At 40.3% G+C, this 21,723-nt stretch overlaps 1 protein-coding gene across 6 annotated transcripts in view; it reads right to left on the reverse strand.

Moving 5' to 3' along the window:
- The window catches only part of KANSL1L (KAT8 regulatory NSL complex subunit 1 like), a 64,403-nt gene that overhangs the window by 32,109 nt on the left and 10,571 nt on the right, over positions 1-21,723 (reverse strand). For 5 of the 6 annotated variants that reach the window (XR_010390052.1, XR_010390054.1, XM_064515329.1 and 2 more), the window contains exons 3-5: positions 10,794-10,935; positions 6,700-6,897; positions 3,774-3,895 (exon numbers count right to left, since the gene is read on the reverse strand). Coding sequence is in view for 4 of the 6 variants with exons in the window: in XM_064515329.1 (XP_064371399.1) it covers positions 3,774-3,895; positions 6,700-6,897; positions 10,794-10,935 (462 nt within the window). In the remaining 2 variants the exon portion in view is untranslated. The remainder of the gene's footprint in view (positions 1-3,773; positions 3,896-6,699; positions 6,898-10,793; positions 10,936-21,723) is intronic. The other variant, XM_064515328.1, reaches the window with a different exon arrangement.

Consider the following 21,723-nt stretch of genomic DNA (forward strand, 5'->3'; position numbering starts at 1 on the left):
AGAGTTATCATCTGCCAAAATGGAGCCAAGAGCAGTTAAAAAACACAAAAACCAGACAACAGTACACATGTAATAGCTTGGATCACTCTCAGCGAACAACAGACTGTCTGCTCATCAGAACAAGGTGCGTTGCAAGGTAAGAATTCAAAACACCCTCCATTTGGGTGGGAAAGACTCAATGGGAAGAATGCACTTCACTTTTATAGTTATCCTGACTTTATGTTGTTGCTGTAGCAACATCTGCCTGCAAAGCTGAAGGCTTGCTGCAAAAAGCCCTCAAGTGTGCATTTATTTGTACAATACTGAAGACCTTGCCTGCAACACTGAACTGCCTGAGAAGTGCAGGTATATAAGGTATCTGTTGGCTCATAACAGGTAATCTGCCAGCACGAATGGTGATTTTCTCTCATGAATTTTATCTGGTAAGTCACAGGTTGATTATATCACTTAGTAAAGTTATGTAATGAAACATGAAAACTAATTTATTACAATGTCATTTATTGATCTTTTTTGACAAATAGCTGTCTGCTAACAGTACATTTTATTAAATAGAAGCAATTGTTATAAAAGCATGATTAAACACCACCACATGCTGTGCTGGTGTGGTAATAAAGTTTTATGGGCATGAATTTGAGATATCCTTTTGGCACATCAGAAACGCTCAACAAATGAAGCAGACCCAATGAGGAAAAAAGGTGCTAATGAAAGGAAGAATGGTACAAAGTATTTAAAGAAACATTAGTAAGTATCAAGAAATGGCCAAAAATACTGAAGCATGACATCCTTTTTGCTAACACCACATTTCTAAGGTTTGAGAAAGAAAATTTTAACAGTATTTAAAGCCTACGTGAAAGTTTCCCTAAATACTTTCCCTGAATCTCCAAAACGTTTTCTCTGCAGTCATCTGTTTTGACATCACATAGTATGAAGTCCAACTTCTGGACATCCATATATTTCCTTCTTATATGAAAGGCAACCTAGACAGGTAAATCAACACAAAAGTCACCTTCTCATCCAGGCTCTGATTCTGCCATTCCTGACTGTGTTCAGGTGGTCTGCCAAACTCTTGGATAATTTCCCTGCCGTCTTTGCCAGCTGCTCTGTTTACTCTCCTGCGCCTTAGAGTAACGCCCAGCTCCATTTTCAGACAGAGCGGAGGTCGGCTCTGTGGCTCGGAGCTCCAGTATACAGCAGCACGGCTTTCCTGCCACTTGTGCACACGGGCTTCCCAGGCCAGGTTGGCCTTTCTGGCACGGCAGCCTAGCTAAGGAGTAGAGACCTTGCTCACAGGTTCACGTATGCAGGAGAAGCCACAGGACAGGCTCTATTTGTACTGAAGTAAAGAAATTTCCCTCTCCTGATAAGAAAAGTTATCACCAGCTTAAGGAACTGCTTCTATATTTACCTTCACACAATGCATCTGGCTTGATCTTACATCAGTTGAATCTGGATCCCAAGAAGAGCTACATAAAAAAGGAATCTACTAATGAAATTAGACCTTGGCAAATGACGATTCAAGGTTATGCACATTTAATCAACCAGGAACCATACATACACCGCCAATTCCCCTGGGAATAACACACAAGTAACAGACCATACAGCAATTCCAGGACTGCCAACCTCAAAGCTTCTCAGGCTTAGACCTACTTTAACTATGGACTACTGTATCTTTCATGGCAAGAGCCTACAAATAATTTCAGGAATTTACCTAAGTAAAAAATAGCTATCATCCTTTCTTTTTCCTCTTCAAAATCCAAAAATCGCATTACTTTCCATTTTATTTTGACCCACTTTCTCAAGTACATAATACAGTCGGAGAGCACCCTGGAAAAAGTGAGAAGAGAAGCAGCCAAAGAATTAAGTTAACTCCAATACACCACAGTGTGAATTAACTGCACCCAAAACAAAACAAAGCAGAAAACAAACAGACAAAAGAAGAAAGACAGAAAAAGAGAACAGAAGAATCTAAATATGTTCAAGGAAACAAAAAGTAGAAGGAGACAGTGAAGTTCCCTGCAGGATTTCCATGATAACCATGCTATATTCTGTTCGATTACCACCTGTAAAAAGTAGTACTTATTTGTAGACCTCAAAACACTTCACGAGAGGTGAAAATTACTCTACTGTATAGCTTGAAAAATTAAAACCAAATATTTATCTGATTTTCAAGATGACATATAGAAAGATCTCAGTTTCTTAGATTCCCTTCCAATACCTAACTCACCGCCTCCAGTTAGAGCTACTGCACTGAGAAAAATCTTCCAAGTCCTCCCATTCTTCTTTGGCCATCAGTGGAAAACAGCCAGTCTTAGAGACAGCGCTACCCGAGCAAACAATTGTGTTGCTTATGACATGCAAAGAGGACCAGTTTGACAGTTCCTCGTAAACACCCAATGGAAAGTAAAGTACAGAAGTGGCCTGAAGTGACATCGCTAGAGCCCCTCATCACGAAGTCAACTTCATGCACTTCTAAAAACATTTAAAAGCAGGAACCCCTTCTCCATCTGCTTCATGAAAAGGTCACAGATTCAAGACACAGCTTTCTGAGAATCTGAACATCTCTCTCCTTACACACAGCCACCTCTAACTGCAACTCCTATTTCAGTACTATTTTTAATCCAAGATTCAGCTGAATCTTCTGATTTTTCCCTACCTTATTTGTAAATGACTGATACATCAGGAACGTGAATAATACAGGACAGGACCCCCTTTATGCTTAAATTTAGGGCGCAGTCACCCAATCGCTTTGGAACAGACGGCAGTTATGGAAGCTGCCCACCCAAGCTGCTCAGTATAATCTCTTTGCGGGAAGCTACGGCTTCTGCGGCAAAGCTGCTGAAACAGCCGGCACGGCTACCCCGAGCCCTTCTCGGTGCCGGGAGCCAGGGAATTATGTTCTGCTGCAGACACTGCCATAAACCGCCCGGCCCTAGCAGACAGTGAGCCCTCTCTTCATCCACCTGATCTTAATCAAGGCCTATGAATAACTCAGTAACCCCTCCACCCCCCCAAATCACATTAACAATATTGCAGGAGAAACAGCCTACATGTTTAGGCCTTTTATAAGACAGGACAGTAGTCAATAATCTTAATGTTGTTTTGAGACTAACACTGATTAATGTCTGTTCCGTATTTTAAAATCCTTGAATACTGTTATTAACAAGTGTGGAATAGTACTGAGAAATATTTTTCTATGGTATTATTCTCAAGCTGCTACAATCTTCATGGCAGGTAAATCCATCCAGAACAGAAGACCAAAAACTGAAAAATACTCTCTCAAAAATTACTGAAAAAGTAGCTGACAAAGATAAATCTTGCCTCATATTGAAGATGTGCTTAAAATTAACGAAGCTGGCACACAGATACTGACCCACGTTGAGGCACAGGTGACACTGCGTACGTACCCTACTCATCTAATAAAGACTCGTTTGTCACTTTTCCAGAAACAAAGTAGTACTCATGATGGCAGATTATCTAAAGTTTTAAATAATCAAAAGTACTGTGTTATTTACTATTTCCCTTTGCTACTTCAGAGATACATTCATCATACCAGTATTCAAACGCAATTACAGTAACTGTGTAATTTTATGATGTCTTTACGAACAAAATCAAAACCTACTACGTTGAGCCCTACAAGCAACACTTTTACTTCTCTTGAAGTTTACAGGAAACAGCTCTCTTTTCGTAACTTACTACTGTAAGGTTCATCTGTTTGATCTATGTAACATTACCAGCAGTTGTTCTCAAGCAAAATGCCCCATACTGTCACCCACCTGAAGGAGATGCCATTGACCAGCTGTCTGTGTCTACAAGTTTTGGACGAGAGAGGAGAAGAAGCTGGAGACAGATTGAGCGGAGCAATTAAGCTACTGATGATTTCACTCAGCTGCGCACTCTGAAAGAAAAAAAGGTAGTCAGACTTTCACCCAGACCTAACAGCTCAAAAGTTCTGGGGTTTTGTTCTGTTTTTCCTACTTGGGATCCCACACTCATACATCATGGAATAATCATACTTAGTTTCTGCTTCTAAATAACCAAGAACTGCATATTCTTTCCTTTCACAATTACATACAACTATACAAAACCAAAAAACAAACAAACAAAAAAGCGCTCAACTACCAGCCAAGGACATATTTTAGACATTTGGGTAAGCAGCGTACAAAACACATTAGTGATTTTTGTATTTGAACAAAAGGTTTTTAAAAAGGCAGAAGAAACCAGAACATTTTTACAGCTGATGTTACAACAGCTGCAGCTCAGAGCTGTTAACTGGCCTTTCAGAGATCATTTCAAAAGGAAAAAGATCTGCTGTCTCCTTACTGTACACTTTGCTGCCTCAAAGTAATTTCCTGTTAAAAGAATCCTCTTCATTTCTTACTGTAGTTGAGAAAGGTGGTTTCATAAAAGCCAGTAACTACAGGAGGACCACTGTAACTGCAGACAGAATGACCAAAAATCTTCTCACGTCCTCAAAAATGACAGTGAAAACCCTCCCTAACATCACCCTCCTCCCCAAAAACGCTGACTTTTAGAATTACCTCAAAGCAAAAGCAGCTCAGTTGTTAAGACTAAGAATTACTCCTTATAAAGCGATGAATTGCGGACTAACTCCAGATAACATTTCATAATGTTTTTGTCGTAAATGTTAAACCTTAATGGCTAGTCTGTCAATAAATGGAGCCACTAGCTTACTCAAAGGAAACTGCTGGCTGCATACTAAACATGAATGAACTGTACCTGAAATGGCACACACATGTTTAAAATATTTAAATTATTTGGTAGGATTATCAACCACGAACTGAGATTACTTAAAACAAGAGTTAACAAAGGCTACCCAATAAGTAGCTTTGTTTACATTTTCAGGCAGTACCATTTACGCAGAAAGAGGCAGAAAAAATTATTTTCCATTTTATTACCAGTCACGTCTTTTCTGTTAATGTTTAAGTGATGCAGTCGGGTAAAAATTTCATGTCTGAATAAAATATTCAGGGAAGGATATGAAAGCACAGAAATAGCAAGTCAATTATAAAAGGTCTGAAACAAAGCAAACAAGATGCCAGTAAAATATCTGGCAGATTGATTAAAAAATCCAAACAGTGTTCAATCTGTAAGGAGCAAAGCCTCTATCAAATGAATGTAAAAGTACCAGAACAATGGCAGAAATCCAAAACGCAAGGAAAAACATGTTTTTCTTAAAAAATATTTTACAGCTTTGGAAAGGACTTAAAGACGGAATTATAAATAAACAAACAAACAAATCACAAGGCTTAGTCACTCTTTATTCTTTATCATTTTTTTCTTCCCAAATTAAGGTATTTATTTTTAACAAATACTTTTCTTTAATATAGGACCCAAGAATTGCGGAACAACGAACTATGGACGTACTTTGGCTTGCGGCATCACTATTTCCAACAGTGAACAAGAAGAAACCCAGACCTCATCCTTCTGGGTCAACGTTGAGTTACAGAACTGATTGTGAAAAAAAAACCCACCGCCCAAAGCTTTTGGTGCTGTAAAGGGGAGAAAACTGATGAAATCAGTGAGATGCTTTAAATGAAGAACACCTTTATTCCCAAGTCATTTTCAGATAACCAAAGTTCTTGGACATCTGTTTGTAACTACTTAGGTAGTAGGAAACACACTGCTTTTACTTTAACTGACTAGTATGTATTAGAAATATGTATTTAATTCTCCAAGCAATCATTTAAGAGGGGACATTCACCACATTCTAAAAATGCTCTTTGCTTTACCTTGCGCAACTGCCAGCACTGAGCACATATATTTCCTGTTTCATTGCCTCCTCACTCCTGTCCGTTATGCTTAAGATCTATCAGACAGGGGAAGCATTTTAAGAGCAGGAGAGTATGACTATCAAATAAGAAAAACTGGCACAGAGATTCAGGAACAGGTATACTCCCTGAAGCTACTTCTACCTTATTTTAAGAATGTGTGTGTGACCAAGAATTTATGTATAGCAGCACAGTAATGCATTAATGCATCTCACCATCTTCGTTAGGTTTGCTTTACACTAACTATATAAATTCCTTCTGAAAACAAGTTTGTTGCATCTCCTTCAGTAATGTGATCCTACTAAATTTGTATATGCCCTTTCTAGCAAAAGAGAACCCTGCCACAGTCGACATCGCATTTCCTGGAATTAACCTTGGAAAGGACTGTTCAGAACACCACAAAGTGAAACGCTGCGAGAGCTACGCCTACGCGGGGCGAGGGCAGCAGTACGTGGCAGTCCAGAGCTGCTAACGGCAGTGCTCCATTGATGCTTGAAAAGGCCAGATCAACAATTATATTTTGTGGGTTTTTTGTTTGTTTGTTTTTAAATGTAACGTACCTCCATCTTCAGCTGTACTCTTTCATCTTACACAAGTGTGTCCTAACACAATCTGTGGCAACGCTACACTGAATGTAACTATAAAGGAGAGGTAGTTTTGTGGAGACCTATTAGAAGTGGTTATGCGGCCACTTTGATATAATCAAAGCAGCAACACAGACACATCTGAAATAAAAGGTTAATTTGTAAACCTGGTGACCAGTGGATTTATTTAAGTCTTTCAATTCACCAGCCCCCTCTGTCAGGTGCGTGAAATATCTTTCTTTCTGTAAGTAATCACCATGGAACCTGCCTATTTCTGAAAAAAATCACTTGGCTCCGCTGGACCTTCTGTTCTCATTTTACGTTACCTGTTTTTCTATGTTTCGTAAAAGCAGGGTAGGACTGCTGGGTGACATTTCAAAATCATGTTCCGGCAAAGAATCCTGTCTCTCAATGGCAGCTTGCGAATTCCCTGTGGCGTTTAATAAAGCTTCTTGGTCTGTCAATTGTATTTGCTTCTTCAAAATGTCTTTTGGAAATGGGAATTCTTCTAAGATCACCATCCCCTAGACAACAGCAATTGAACACAGTTGGTTGACAACAGATTAACCCTCCTAAATCATTTTTAAGCAGCAGTCAACCCTGGCACATCCCCCTTAAGCCCTCCCAGCAACTCTTTGGAGCACTTAACCTAGATTTTACATACACTTAACACCTAAAATATAGAAATACCAGCAATTTTTATTAATGAAAAGCTGCATCATTCATGTTATTCCTTATAATAACAATCACTCTACAGTTTTATACCACTGCTTAAACATCTGTGCCAAAATTCAAATCAGAAATTCATACTTATTAGAGCAACGACATGATCGTTTGCCTGCCAATTTAAGAAGAGGTTTTTCCTGTAAGAAACAACCACCTTCTGATTTGAAGTTTGTTATAGTCTTTGCAGCCAAGAAGTTTCTCTGGGGCATTTTAAGGTGTTCTATGTTTCTTATTCCCATCTATGACCTAAACAAAACATGAAGGCTGTTATTTTTTATATATCAGAGATGGACACAATTCCGAAAAGGTCTTTTACAATTTAATAATTGATTTTTTTTAAGGTGAGCATTTTTAGTTTCATAGTCACAGAGGCGACCATTCTAAATATTCTATCAATCTTACTGTTTTTCAAGACCATCTGCACGAAAGTGGTATCAGTCATGATCCATCACCTAGAGTACAAGTCTCTTAAAGAGATAAATATAGGCTTTTATGGTAGCGAAATAACAGAGTTTCAGAAACAGAAATAGGAAAAGAGTGCCCCCGTTGTGTTTTCCACAAGACAGATCACAAAAATAGCAATGTCTAAATACACTCCTAGGTAACATCTCAGTTGTTTTGAAGTAAATAAAATAATAAGCAAAAACAACTTTGAAACAGTCAAAAATGGTTCCTCAGATGGTCCCATTATTTTGTCACTATCTTGAGCATGTAGCATCAATACTCAGAAAATGCTATCAGACTTTTGCAGGTTTATTCCAAAAAGAAAGGGAAAAGATGTATTTGTTTTCAAGTACTGACTGTTACTCAAATATTAAGCAGGTATTGAAAGAATGGGATCACTCAACTACACTGTCTCAGATTTTCCTTTCTAGTCAGGATATTCTATTAAAAAGTGAGGGAAGATTGTCATCGTGTGACTTCAAGCAACCCTTGTATTATTCCTTTTAGGAAGACAGACTTTACCTAGATTATGGAAAATTAAGGATACTGTAGTTTTACTCTCCCCTTGTCACCTGCCTTAGCAGCAAATTGCTCTAGAACAAGAAAAGCAATTTGCTTCCAAAGAGAAGACTAGGAGAAAACATGGAACTGCCCTGTTCTTCTTGTGTCTCTCACTTATTCCCCTGTTTAAGTTATAAAGTTGAAGCTGACAACCAAGATACCCTCTTAAAAACACAACTAGATGCTTAAAGACTTGCTTCAGTGCTCAAAAGGCCCACAGAGATTCTGGATTTCCATCAGGCCAACACTAGATTTTTTACATTCGTTATCAGGTAGCAGCCCACCATCTGTGCTTGTCCATTTACAGCAGATGGAAACGAATCCAGCCAGTATCATTCTATAATCTGTAGACCACAGCAGTTACAGAATAGACACTACATTCAAGGAAATTTAAATATAGCTCTTATTTTAATGCACCACAATAGGAGGGCAAGCCAGCTCAATAGCTTTAGAATACAAGACAGTAAAAATATCATAGTCCATGATCACTAGAAGAGGAAAAAGAGATCCTAAAAAGCCTAAAACACAAATTCTAAAGTCAGAAGAATAGAAAAACAAATAAGAATAGCAGTCAAATGGGGGGACCCCCCCCAACTCTCTCCACTTGAGTTTGTTTTTTTTAATTAACAGAATACTGGTGATAAGCATGGAAAGAAAGCCTGGAAAGAAAGGATTGATCTGAAACACACCATAAAAAGAGAGAGAAGTAGCAGGCATAGAACAAAAGAGAAAGAGTAAAGGATGACTGACTATCTAGGAACTAAAAGTTAAATTGGCTGCAATCAGTAGGTTTTGGCAACAAGCTTTTTTTAAATTTAAATGTAATTATTTTGTTTGGCAGATAGATAGGTAGACAGATATCTACCAAACAAGCCAAACAAATATATGTAAACACACACTTTTTTCTTTTCTTTTTTTAAAAAAAAACAGAATCACTCTCAAAGACCCAGAGTTGCGACTTCTGGGTCCACAGGAATGGAGAAGACACTGCAAGAGGCCAGAAAACTGCCCACAAGTTAACCATCTGCGTTCTTGTGTTAGAGGTGTGGCATTTTGCTTGAAGTCATTGTAAACTGGCTATGAATCACTTTTTTTCCACTTATAACACAAGAAAAACACTTTGAAACCATCAAACACAGCAAACAAATTCTAATGATATTGTGTAACTCCTTTGCAGCCCTAAATGAAAACAAAGAGCTCTTCTATCAGCCTGCCTGTCCTGTGTCCTTCCGAAGCTGCTGTCTCGGTACGCTGCAAATACATATACCCTCCCACCTCCCGCTCCCAAAAAAAAAGAAAAAAAGGGGAAAAAAACCCCACAGAGCCAACAAAAATACATGTCTATCTTCTCTAAGGGACATAAAGCCAAATATTGAACCCCACAGCTAGTAAAAGGGGCATGAAGTTTGCAAAAAGGAATGTCACTAAAGATCTCCACCAGGAAGATGACTAGGCTCCAAGCCAACATACCACTTAATGTGAAGAAAATGCATGACTAAAAGAGCACTCTTTCTCTCATTTCTCTATTGCGGATTTCTGCCTGTTCTCCAGCTCATGAGACCTATGCCATCTGAAGCGTGATAGCTTTTAGTTGCAACAGGGTACCTGTACCTGGCATTTAGGACAACAGCAAGATATGGACATTCTCTCCCCTCCCTAAAACATGAAATCTCTGACCACTTCTATGGACAAAGAGGCAGGAGAGAGTCTCAAACAAAGCTCTTCAACTTGTTTTTAAAGAAAAACCTGATTGGGAAAAACGTTGCGAGCAGAATAGACACAAAGCTGGATAGGAAAACGAGGGCCTTAAGGGCAAAAGGAGAAGAGAGAATAATTCTTTATGCAATCAGAAGGAAATGCTCTCTATAGCGATTTTTCTCTCTGTTCTTCCTCCCTCCAAGACTCAGGTTCAGCCAGATAAAGTCCGAAGCATCCACTACCTCCTTTAAATTTGTGCTCGTTTAGCTCCAACATAAGACAAACCAACCTACATGAGGCTCAGAAATGATGAGTCAAAGAGCCCTCTCCTAAGACCCCTTCCTATGGCACCTACCAGAACTATCACAGGTTTTGGCTTCTTACACATGAGAATGACCTGGACAGCCCATTAAACTGATAGATAGATTATTAATGTTTTAGGAATGTGACTTACCACTGTCTAGCCAGTTTGATTTAAAAAAACTAGTACATGAGTTGTACACATTGGAATTTTAGTAATAATTAATCCTTGACCTGTTCAAAGCACTGTACAAACATTAACTTACTAATCCTCAGCATAAACATTCACTTAAATAACAAGAAAAAAAAAATCCCCTAACACAAAAAAGATAACAAACCACCCTCTCCTGAAAAACAAATCTCTTCTCTTCTACAGAGGGAAAGACTAGCATGGTAAGTGAAGTACCTCCTCCCAGGTCCCTGAAAGTCATCAGCAGAGTCACTATCAAGGATAGGAACGTAAAGAGTTCCTGGCTCCCAATCCTGTACTGATGCTTCTACACTACAACACTTCTTTTTAGCCCTGATGCCTTTCTCGTTAACCTTTGTAATAGTATGCAATAGTATGCTTGGATACCAGAACTCTGGGGGAAAAGCAACAACAACAACGAGGAAGCAAAAAAAAAAAAATTACAAGAGACACTGTCAAAAGATTATTTGAAGAGCCCATCTACGAGCTTACAGACAATACCTTGGTGGCACGTATCTGCCTGTGAAGGTCAGTTAGTTGTTGGATTTTGTATTCTAGTTCTGAAATCTGGGCTTGAAGCCATGTCCAACGGCAGCCAACTCTAGCTCTGTCTGCAAGCCACTTCCATTCAGAAGTATAGCTGCTGTGAAGACAAAATGCGGGTTAGTCCAAAAATAAAGATAACCACATTTGCACAAAAACATTTTTGACAGCTGCTCTGCCTCATGTTGCAAGCATCTCAGTCGCTTTCAGGAGATATCTGATTATACACAGCCAGTTTCACATCAGCTTATTTCTGTAACTACAGAACTTGCCCAAACCAGTGCAATCAAAGTTCCCTGGCTATTCCCAGGCTAAGCTAGTTTTCTGTTGTGTGCTGTAAAACCAAGTGCTGGAGAAAAGACCAAGCTCTATCAGTTAATGCAGAGCACAGATGTGTAAAGAATTCCAGTAACTCTGCAAGCAAGAATGAAAATCCTCTTACGCCGCACTTCCTCCCACAAGCTTCCAGGAATATCATTAGCTAACAACTGCCATCTAGGAGACAGCAATGACCAGCTAGATACCAACTCGCTACCCAAAAAACTCTGATGTCGTTCAGCTTTCTTTTATTCTACTTTTTTTGTAAGCTAGGTCAAAATAATGCCTCTTATTGCTGTTTACAAACAGGTGCGTTTATTAACATGAAAGGTACGTCTCCAAGACGTTTGACATTATGATTACCTTAACATTATTGCCCTAAAATCATCGCTGGTATCAGCAAGCTTTACTCAACCTATATATCAAATAAATGGATGGCACAATGGTACCACCCAACAAATCATTTTAATATTCAGACCAAAAAAAAAAAAAAAAAAGAGAGACATAATACAATATTTTAATATGCAACTTCCACTAGTACTCTATTATTAACTGAGTTTTTTTATTTTTATTTTGTAAGAAAACAACTGTATTTTTTGCCACTAAAGTTATCAAGTATTTTGCCACAGCTAACTTACAAGAATTGTAAAAACAAGACCAAATTTGTTCTGGAAAATATGCTTCTACCCCAGTAAGTGTTTGGGGTAACTACTGGATTTGAATCCTGGAGGAAACGGTATGGCAAGTTTTGCGTAGGCAGAATACATGATCTCACCGTTCATCTGGCAATAAGGAAATCTGGAAGCAAAACCCTACAGACAAAGGAAGTGATGGACGCTAGCGCTGACAAGTGACTTGGCACAGGAACACTAGGTAAGCAGCATTGTTTCAGGCGCAACTTTGTGCCAGCTACCTCACCAATGAAAAAAAAGGTAACACATCACATATAATGCAAAAATCTCACAATTTTCAGGTCTACTTTAGCAATCATAAGTTTCTGCCACGTCATCTTTAAAATACATAATTTCCCCTTGTTTTACATAATTTATCTTCCAGTTTCTGCCCACATAATTTACAACCAGCTTAAACTCTCTCCTACACAGCCCAGATGAACATACGAAATTAGGAGACTGAAATGGCTTGTGGAAGTCTAGATGCTATGTGCAACCAAATCAAGTGGATTACAATCACAAAAGAGACTCCAGGAACTCTATAAATACATATCATAATGAACTCCTTTTGTATGTTGTAATAATGATTTTGTCCCATGAAAAAAAGGCACACAAAGTCATTTTGTGAATACCCATTTTTCTGACAACCCTTCCTTATTTCTCTTTGCTTTCTCATTATCACTAGCACACAGAAATACCTCAGTTACTTGTGTTTCAAGTAGGCCCTCTTGATAGGAACTTTTTCTCTGTTCTCTTTGATCGGCAAGTTTTGCATATTTGTGCTTAAACAAGCGTGGTGGCTAGAATAGCCAGGATTTGTCTCAAGATCCTAAGATGGCAAAAAGCTAGTCCTAAGAGAAGAGCTGCTTAAGGAGGCTGTAACAAATCCCTTAGTTAATCATTTTAACAAAACAGCTAAATAGGAATAAAGCAGATAACAAAAAAAAAAAAAAAAAAAAGCGCCAAGGTGCTTACTTCCATGTCTTCCTCAACAAATAAATAAATAAAATAAAAATCCATGTGGGCAAAAGCCCAGGCTGAAAGAATGCAAATGAAAAAAGCAGAATTAAGTTCCAATCTAAATGCACCAGGTATAAGTGGGAGCTATCCTGAAAGGGAGCGAGGGGGACCCACCACCACCACCGCCAGTCTCTCATCACCAAGACGAGAAAGACAAAAAGCTACGCCCAGAGCTGGGAAACAGAAGGGGAGTGGAAAGGGCCGGAGCTGGCCTATGGCACAGGCCCGCATGAAATCAGTGCACCAGGAAAGGAGCCCGTACTTGGACACCAAACCACAACGGATGGCAGAACAGCTACTAATGATAATAAACAAGTCAGTATCTTCCATAAATTAGTGTCTCACATATAGAAAAATCCTCCCCAATGTAGTACCAGAAGTTATTTTTCAAAAACTTGTTTGGAATATGCTTTCTTTTCTTTTCTTTTCAACAGACAATATTACAATATTAGATCTTGAATTAATTGCATTCACTGTTAGATCTACTATTACATATATGTTTGTTTCCTTCTAAAATACCACATAAGTATTTCTTACGGCCTTAACATAAGTGTAGCATATAATTAAACTAACAGTATTTAATTATGCTGTAACAATGACATCCTCAGGCTCCTCCACCGGACTAAGCGCAAACATTTTAAGCGCGTGCTCATGCCAAAGGAAGCAACTCCGGCCGGCCTTCGCAGCCGCTGCAGCCTGCCCGCGCCTGCGCCAGCACCGGCACCAGGGCAGCTTCACGGCGACACGGATTAGAGAAGTGCTCGCGGTTAAATTTAACTCCGGGAGGGGGAAGGAGCAAGTCTGAGCCTGGATCCCTTCCCCAGTCTGGTGCCCTGCAGGCAGGCAGCCAGGCAGGCAGGCTGTTGCAGCAGGAAGCGCAGCGGGGCAGGCCCGGCTGTGTGGTGGCACCTCTATGCACCAGAGGCAAAAGCACGAGCCACGCGAGCTGCTCAAGCCTGCTCCCCACTCTGCCACTGGTCCCTTGTTTCATCTTACGTTCTTTATTTACCATCTTTGCTTTTAAGTCTATTTGTCTGCAAAACTATATATTAAACCTTGTAGCACCTTAGAGGAAGATAAAATCTTTATAAGCTAGCCTGATAGTCTTAAAGCGAGCTGTTTACATGCAAAATACTATGGTAACCCACGTGACAAATGATAACAACCCACTATTCCAATTAGGGGAAAAAATAAAGAAAATCCTGTTCCTGGGATGGTAGCGGGTACAGTATAATATTCCCTCAGGAAAGAAGACGAGGCAACAGGAACTGGTGGGGCATCCTTTGATGAGCAGGAGTAGATGACCAGCTCCTTCTGGCACCAGGATAACTAGGAAGCCCACGCTCCTCTGGTATCCCTCTTGCTCCTGCTTGGTAGCTTTATATGGAAAAAGCAAGCTGTTTTAAGGCGGGACCAGCAAATTCATTAACACTCCACATCCAGAGAAGAGCAAAGCCACAAGGGGTTACAAAAATAACCAGGGCTGTTGCTGAAGGAGGAAGTCAGAGCAGGTGCTAAAGTAAAAAGCTCCCTACTCTGCTGCTCTGCTGGGAATGAGACGTGAAAAAAAAAAGTTTCTGTCTGTCCCACTTCCTGTGCGCTCTTTTCGCAAAGCATCTTCCCTTGGTTTCTGTGCCTTTGACTCTAACCTCATACACCCTCAACAGGAATTTCAAAGTCATTCTTCTGCTGGCAATTCAATGTAAACCACGGCGTTGTATTTTCAGAGGTTTCAAATGTTCAGCACCGTAGTACATGGAAATGTTTATCAGCGTATAAACATACTGCTCTTGGGATGATTCTAAATCTGCAGATGATCCCCTGCTTTTATCCGCTACTATTAGAATGCAAGACAACACAGAAATACTGACTCCGTATGAATAAAACATCTCATTTTGATTTCCCTAGACGCACAGGTTGAAATTGCATCAGAGACAAAATTTCTCATCTGAGGTACTGGCTTGCATTTCCACAGTTCAGGTTGAGCGGCGAGAGGTCAATCCCCTGAAACTTGTGAGAGCAAACAAATAAATGCAAAAGAAACAACTAGCCAAAAAGAGCAGAGACACAAATGCAGACAGAAATACAAGCAGGAGGAAAACATTCAGACTGTACTGTATCACCCCAAAGTGTGGGAAAGATTTCAATTTGGGATTGCAGACACCAGCAGAGGCAGTATAAGCATTTCACTAAAGCTACTTGCTTTTGCTGAGACCGAAGAGGCAAGTGATGAGCCTTAAATAATATATTGCTTGAACTGCAAAAAGTTGATCGACACTACAGGATACGAATCCTTCCTCTCAGCTGTCACCCCCTCAGCACTCCTACCTTCCCCAAAAGGGAAAACAGAACTGAGAACAGTCTATGTTTTAAAGTAATCAAACCAGCACCACAGAAAGCAACAGCAATTTTGATAAGCATTTCCTTCTACCAATGCCTCCATTAAGCTGTGGGTGAGACTTATGTTTTCCCGATAGCTAAAGTCAGTCTGTGCCAAGAAACAAACGCAGGCACCTAACGGAGTGCAAAGGGGAACTGCTGGCCAAAATAAAGTTGCTGTGCTAGGCACACACAGCTGTTTGGGTCTGTTTTTTTTTTTTTTTCTGAGGGGGGGGTGCTGTTTACAGGGGACATAAGTCTTTTATCTCTATAAGCAAGCGAAACAATAGGCCTGAAAAACAGTTCATACATAACGTATAATTGTCAAGTTACAAGTTCTTGCAGATGAACCAGGCAGGGAGCAAGGCACCCACACAGTGTGGGCAAAACTTCCCCAGTTCAAAAACTCTAAGACCGGCTGCTCCTGACATCCTCTTGCCCTTGCATTTCCTCCTCCACCTCCTAACACGGTGTATTTTCCTCTTCATGCCATGCCAAGTTCCCTTCAGTTTAATCCCTGCTGTTCTGGCATCTAATTTTCATAGCCATTTCCCTACTCAGTTGGTCCCACAGCCTAATTTATAGCAAAGACATCGTTTCCTAGTCCTTGTTTACTCTCATAATATACAGACTCACAAAGAGGTGGCCAGTGCTGCTCACCACAAAGCCACCGGCTGGACGGGGAGCCCTCAGAGCAGGCTGCGGGCTGGGCTGGTCTCAGCGCTGAGATGATGGGCTGGGTCTGCAGTAGATTTGGTCCCAAAGTGACGTAATGACCCCGATCTCAGCCCTCCCTGCTGGCTCATCTCCCGCGCTCCCGGGGAGCTGCCAGTCCCACGGCAGCACCTTCCACACGAGCATTTGGGAGCAAGAAGCAACTCGTAAGCTACAGACAGGTCACTGTCAGGGTAAAAAGCTCATCATCTTCCTTGGTGGCAGTCACTAAAAATAACTGCAGAGGTTTATCATTTCGATGACGGGCATGACTCTGGATATTGAAAAGCATTAAAAAAAAAAAAACACAAAAAAAACCAGAAATTTGTCCAGAAGCTTTAAATCCTATCCAGACATCACATGTCTCATGATGAAATTCATGAGAGTTAAGACATATCGGGGGCGGGGGGGGTACCCCCAGTTCTCCCGGGAGGCTCACTCAGTTGTACAGAGATACAAAACAGTTCATATTGACCACGTGGCACCATATTGCCAACGCTAAACAGCAAACTAGTACTGTGGGGGTCCCAGAGGACGGGAGCCGCGAGGCTGTGACCTGCCCGAACCGGCGCTAGCGTTACCCCAGCGTCACACTCAGGTTTCCTGTGCCTGACCACACGGCAATGCTCGGAGAGCGGCTGCCTCCAACACCAACCTTCTCCGCAAGCCGCAAGGTGAGCACAAGGCTTTGCCATGCTCTGGCGCCGCGTTACTGAAGTTCAGCAGGCCCATTTCTCCTCCCCCTCCAAACACTGACACTTAGCAAGAGAACACCTATGAGAAGTAGGAGATGGTGTCATATCCAACATTTAAACGAGGTGACTTGAGAGACACAGTGCACGTATTTCAGATAATCTTATCTAGATTTTACTCGCAAGATAAAAATGCCCCCTCCTAACACAAACTTCCAACACTTGCAATGGCTGAACAAACATGTCCAACCGTGAAGTGACCCGTAAATGCTTTTTCAAGGACTAATTCTTCCAGCACACCTACTTAATGTTTGCTTTCAGAATGAACCAACTTTGCTTGCTGTTGAAGCATTAAATCCCCAGACCAGTTAACTGTTAAATCCATAATAACCACGTAGCTGAATAACAGCGAATGCTGTTATGAATGTTATGAATCTCTCCTAAGCATTTCAAAAAAGATGAAAACAAAACAAACCGGAAGAAATATCATCCTATGCTACCACACCTGATCAAGACAATGTAACAAAACACCATTTACTCTTAGCAGTCTTCTGCAAGCCTTTGCTCAGACTGTCCGTAAGCAGGCGCAGCAGAACGACTGCAGAGAGCAACGTGCTGCTGTTTTGTGATAACCAGCGTCAAACCAAGCTGTGTGCTGGAGAGGGGAAAATAAATAAATAAATAAATAAAATAAAATAAAATAAAATAAAATAAAATAAAAAAATCAATTCAGAGAGGCTCTCCGGTGCTCAGAACTACACCGCAATCTCTGCAAAGATCTGCAAGCAGGTCATTCTCTCCAAGCTGTCAGGCATACCTATCTTTCTGGATGCTAAATAGAAATCTTTACCTGGCAGGGATGTTTTCCCCCAAAACACCGCACGGCTTCGGAACAGACGGGTTACAGTTCTCCCTATCATCTGCAGACATCGGCAACTGCTTATCACAACAACTTCGGGCACTCGCGCCCGGTCCCGCCGTCTTTGACGTCCTGTTGCCATTTAATACTTTCAGAATTGCATCCAATAACATATGTCGATACTAACACATAATGCGCACCTTGTTTTCCCAAACGGAAAAATTTTATCCAACCTGATACTTCAGCTGAGCCATGAGGCCTATGGAAGTTATGCAATAATATCTGAAGTTATCAAGCATAATTGTGACTTTCCCCAAAAAGAAAATTCATGGTACAGAACTACTTGGGGGAAAAGTAAATAGCAACAGAGTAAGATTTTTACACCTTCCACAAATCAGCTTAGAAGGGGCAGAGGGAGGAGAAGAAAGGGGAAGAAAAAAAAAAATCACTCCCCAGGAAAAAAAGCCTATAGCAGATAACTGAAAATATAAACAGAAAAAGGGAAAGTAACTGCACACTCCATTCAGTTTTACATGTTTGGAGAAAGTTCACGGGGAGAATCACACTGGAGCTCTATAAGCTCCCTTATCTGAGAAGCTGCATCCTCTACGTTGATGAGGTGCCACAGCCAGTGTTTGCCAGCTGTGGGGTTCCTGCATAGAAACACACAATTATTACAGGTCTGATACTAAAAGTGGAATTGTTACAGTCACACTGAACTGTTAGCTCAATTTAGGGCTCAACAAAAGAAAAATTCAGATTCTTAGAGCGGCACGGCCCGCCTCTGTGCTGAACTTTCCCATCGGTTGACTTTATGACCCACTAGGTACTTTTCAATTCTGTTTACCCAGCTCTTTAGAGCTGTTTATGGTAAAAGGCTGAATTGGTTGGGGAGGTGGGGCTCAGTTTGAATATTAACTGCCCAAGAAGTAAAAACACATGGAAATAAATAAACAACAACTTTTCTCTTTAAATAAAAAACAAAAAAGCCCTGCAAAATGCATCTCTGCCAATACCTCTTGTTCAAAGCAATTTAGGAAATAAAGCCTGTAAGGGTCCATCAGTCCCCCAGCTTCTTCCACTAAACCGCAGCAAGCTGTAGTTAGGCCACCAAGGAGCAGACAAGCAGCAGGTAGTGGGGTATGCAGAGGAAAGCCGCTTCTCTCCTTGCTTTTGCAACGGCACCCATCAGTAGCCCAGCCAGAAAACTCCAGGAACGCAAGCCTAGAAATTCTCTTTAAATAAGTATCATACAACTGCTCTTGAACAAGAAAGAAAGTAGTGCTACAACTGGATCTCATACTTAACATAAGTGAAGAGAGAGCTTACAGTAAAGATACTTAGAAGGGGAACATTATACGAGCAGCATTATCAGTGCAGCACATTATACGAGCAGCATTATCAGTGCAGCCTTGCCACTGAAGCTGGTCCCCAGAGCTGTGTCCGCATCCTCACGGGAGGGAGGTGGGTATGGCATTCCCAGAGCATCTAACTCAGCTTGCAACTAGCTTCATCTAGCTATGTGAACAGTCAGATTTTGATGCAAAAGATGGATACGAAGCTTATTCTTTTCTGCGCAAGAGATTTTCTGAGCACAAAACTTAAAACAGTTGATCCAGAACTTAGATGCTAGGTAAAATGTTTGGATGTAAGTAAATTTGCAATAAAAGTAAAAATACATTTACAGCTATTTCAGTTTAAATAAAAAAGAGCATAGGTCAATATATTTAAATTTGACCTCTCAAGTTACATTCCTAATCCATATTTAGCAGTATGAATGAAATCCTGTTACAGGAGAGCATTCCTATTTTGGGAAGTCTTTATGCACGCTTTTTATTTCATGTGAAAAGGAAAGCATTTAAATGATTTCCTGAATCAGGAAGGACCCAAGTGCACCGACTCTTAAAGGCACTGGACATATCCCTTTGAAGTAGATTCTTATGAAATCAGTGTTATTTACAAAATAAAGTAATAATCTTCTTATTTTACAAGATGTTATCAAACATAGTTCATTGTTATTTGTAAATAAATCTTAAAAAAACAAACACATTTACTGGCTTAGCAGAAGTAAAATACTTAGCCATAAAATACTTACTAAGCAGCAGTTCACATCAAGAACCAAAATCTACTATTTAATAAAGTGTGCGAGGTTATCGTGCATGTACATATGTGTCTGATTATTAGATTTTCTATTCTACTATGTTGACTACCTACTAAATTGTCATTCAGAAGTTTTATTTAATTGCCAAGATTTTATTTAATATGCATTCAACACTTATCTAACTCGAAAGCTTTGACATTCCCAGCTCGGAGATTCCCTTGCAGGTTACAACTTGTCAAACCTTCTGCCTTACATTGAAATCTTTCAGTCTGCTTTCAGCAGCTGCAAAAATACTAATGCAATTACAGGTCAGAAATCAGGATCTTCACTCACAAGAGCATTACTCTGGTATTGCAAGAAAGAAGTCTTGCTCCAAACCAAGTTATTATTGCCATACATCAGGCTTCAAAATGAAAACAATAAATGCATGTGGGATCCTAAAGGAGTTGTAAGCTCATCTTATAGAAATCCAACCAAGTAAAGCTGAATATATTCTGAAATAATACATGTATCCCTAGAATGAAAACAGAACGTAATATAAAGCTAGCTTTTCTTTCATTCCCTGGTAACAATTCTCCTCCCACATCCTAGTGACAGGAGCCAAGAACTGAGAGAATGGAATTCATGAAAAAGCAATGTATAAAACATTTCAAAATCAGCATATTATTAGCACCTATGAGTCTATACTTATTCAAAAGGCCTCACATTAATTTTTCATGTAAATAAGACATTTTCTGGACTTGTAAAACTGAAGAGGCCTTAAAAACTGGAAACAATTGGGGTTTTGTGCATTACAAAAAAGAAAAAGTAGTATTTAGTCTCGGCAGACTCTTGCCCCCTCCCCTTCCCAAAAAACAGAATTCAGTTCTCTTATCAGGTATGAAGTGAAACTACAGCTCCGAGTAGAAAATTAGGATCTGATCTTGTAAAAACAAACAGCTTCCCCTTGTAATAGGGCTCAAAGACAGGCAATAAACCTCAGCCCTTAAGCACTGCCTTCTATAGTGCGGCCTGGAGCATTGCATTGATGTTGCTCAATTAGCCATGAGAAAAAACACTAGGAAAAATGGAAAATAATCTAGAACAAACAGATTAGATCTGGAGATATCAGTCATAGTATTTTCTTCCTTCCTGTATTCTCTCCCCCTTACTGCTCCCCTCCCTGCCAAGTATTTGTACTAAGAGCAGATTTCCCATCTTCTCTCTTTCCAGTTGGAAATCCAAGGGCAAGAGGGGGGGAAAGAGGAGAGAGAAGAAAAAAAAAAAAAAAAAAAAGCAGGGGATTTACTATCTCTGCACATTCATCATAAAAGTTTCCAGGCACAATAAACCCTGTGGGCATGGAAAAAATGTAACAGTGCTTCTTCGTCAGGCTTGAGGTTGCTGGAAGATAATCAGTAAAACATGTCTTGCAAAAAATCAGATGAAAAGCATAAAAGTACTTCAGAAGAAAAAAATCCACCAAGTGCTGGAAAAGGACTGAATTCAGCTGGGGGAAGGAGGATTGGGAAAACAGAGTAGAGGACTGTTTGCCGAAGGAACGTTTCAGGAGGGCCCATCAAGCCAGACTTCTTGTGACTAGACAGACACCTACTTGTTCTGCAGAAAATTCTATTGTAAGAAGCTTTTGTCTCTTATCAGCTGCGTACATACATTACTATTTCATGGCGCGAGCAGCTGTGCCTTCAAAGGATCACAGTGATCTATCTTTTGATCTTGAAAGATCATTCATTTCATGCATGTAAGAAGAAATTATCTTTACCTTGCAACTTTGAAGCTTTCCCACCTAACATCACCCCAGCATCAGACTTCTTTGTGGTGCATCTGTAAGCAACCAAACCTTTACTTCTAACCACATCAGGAGCACACACAAGTACATGAAGGAGGATGTAGAGCTGGCCTAGAAAGCTATGATCTGCAGCATCCAGAGCAGAGCTGCGCTGTTGAAAAACTTCAAGTATTCTCCCCCAAACCACCTTGTCTGAAATCTGCGATCATTTGTATGGATAACCTTTGTCATCACGAACCACAAAAAAAGAAGAAAAAGAAAATCAACGAGTTCCAAGGAAATGCAGCTGGTGAGATGCTGTCTGTTTCACTTCAGGTGGTTGATCGGAGCTGGGACCTCCTGAGG

Source organism: Dromaius novaehollandiae, chromosome 7, assembly GCF_036370855.1.
Source record: "Dromaius novaehollandiae isolate bDroNov1 chromosome 7, bDroNov1.hap1, whole genome shotgun sequence".
In the NCBI taxonomy this organism is placed as follows: Eukaryota; Metazoa; Chordata; class Aves; order Casuariiformes; family Dromaiidae; genus Dromaius; species Dromaius novaehollandiae.